General features: G+C 46.5%; 1 protein-coding gene across 3 annotated transcripts in view; it reads left to right on the top strand.

Moving 5' to 3' along the window:
- The window catches only part of plppr1 (phospholipid phosphatase related 1), a 30762-nt gene that overhangs the window by 15486 nt on the left and 14014 nt on the right, over window positions 1-1262 (top strand). For all 3 annotated transcript variants that reach the window (XM_008326104.3, XM_025062603.1, XM_017038936.2), the window contains exon 3: window positions 265-453. In XM_008326104.3, coding sequence (XP_008324326.1) covers window positions 265-453 — 189 coding nt within the window. The remainder of the gene's footprint in view (window positions 1-264; window positions 454-1262) is intronic.

Here is a 1262-nt window from a genome sequence, read left to right as displayed (position 1 = left end):
GTCCTGCCGTGGGGTGAGTGGAGGTGGGGGAGGGAGGAGGAGGAGGAGGAGGAGGAGGAGGAGGTGGTTAGTGATGATGCTGCTCTGAAATATCATCCAGGAGGAGAAGGTGGAGGTGGAGGTTTAGAGGATCAGTACAGCTGATGGAGGAGCAGGGAGAAAAAAAATCAACTTTTAAACTGAAGTTTAAAGACGACACACACACCTGTGTAACTCTCTCCCCCCATCTCTCCCCCCCCTCCACATGTTCTTCTTCTTCTTCAGCTGGTCATCATGTCTGGCACCGCCCTGCTGGCCTACTACATGGAGTGCACCGACCTGTTCAGCGTCCACGTCCAGGGCTTCTTCTGTAACGATGCCGACCTGATGAAGCCGTACCCCGGCTCCGAGGACACCAGCTTCGTCCCCCCCCTGGTCCTGTACTGCGTGGTGGCCGCTGCTCCCACCGCCATCGTGAGTAGTGACCACCACGTCCAGTTTTTACCCATCATGCTCCTGTGGTGTCACGTCTGGTTTTCATCATTTCATTAACATTCATTGACTTTTAGAGTAAGAGATTTTAGGACTGAAAATATATTCATTTTACATTTGACAACATCATCGATGATGTCACAATGTGATGATGTCACAATGTGATGATGTCACAGTCATGTGACACAACTGTGACATCATACCTTGAGCTTTGACCCAGGAGCTCGTTGTAGCTGTAGTTCATCTAAAAACCTCAAAACTGTGGTTCTGAAACTATGGTGCACATACCAACTATGGTACTTGTGCGCCCTCTAGTGGTATGTTGGGGAATTTGATCCAGATGAGGATTAGGTGAGTCGTGTTTCAGAATGAAAATAAAGTAGCAGTTGTAGTCAGGCTCAGCGAATGTTCAGATTATAAGAATGAAGTAGTACTTGTAGTACTTGTAGTACTTGTAGTACTACTTCATTCTACAGTGTACTGTTGTCTGATGAGAAGTTTAATAATAATCTTAAACCCACTCACTGTATTCACTGGTGTGAACCTGTGCACAACGTTAATAAACCATACAGCTAAAGGCTAACTATTGCTAACGGCTAACTGTTGCTAACGGCTAACTGTTGCTAACGGCTAACTGTTGCTAACGGCTAACTGTTGCTAACGGCTAACTGTTGCTAACGGCTAACTGTTGCTAACGGCTAACTGTTGCTAACGGCTAACTGTTGCTAACGGCTAAACAGCTCTGTCGGGGTGGTTTTGTTTTTTTTTTTTCCGGAGGGAAGGGGAAAAAA

The sequence above is a fragment of the Cynoglossus semilaevis genome, chromosome 14, assembly GCF_000523025.1.
Source record: "Cynoglossus semilaevis isolate Cse_v1.0 chromosome 14, Cse_v1.0, whole genome shotgun sequence".
Classification (NCBI taxonomy): Eukaryota; Metazoa; Chordata; class Actinopteri; order Pleuronectiformes; family Cynoglossidae; genus Cynoglossus; species Cynoglossus semilaevis.
This window is presented reverse-complemented; position numbering and strand designations above follow the sequence as displayed.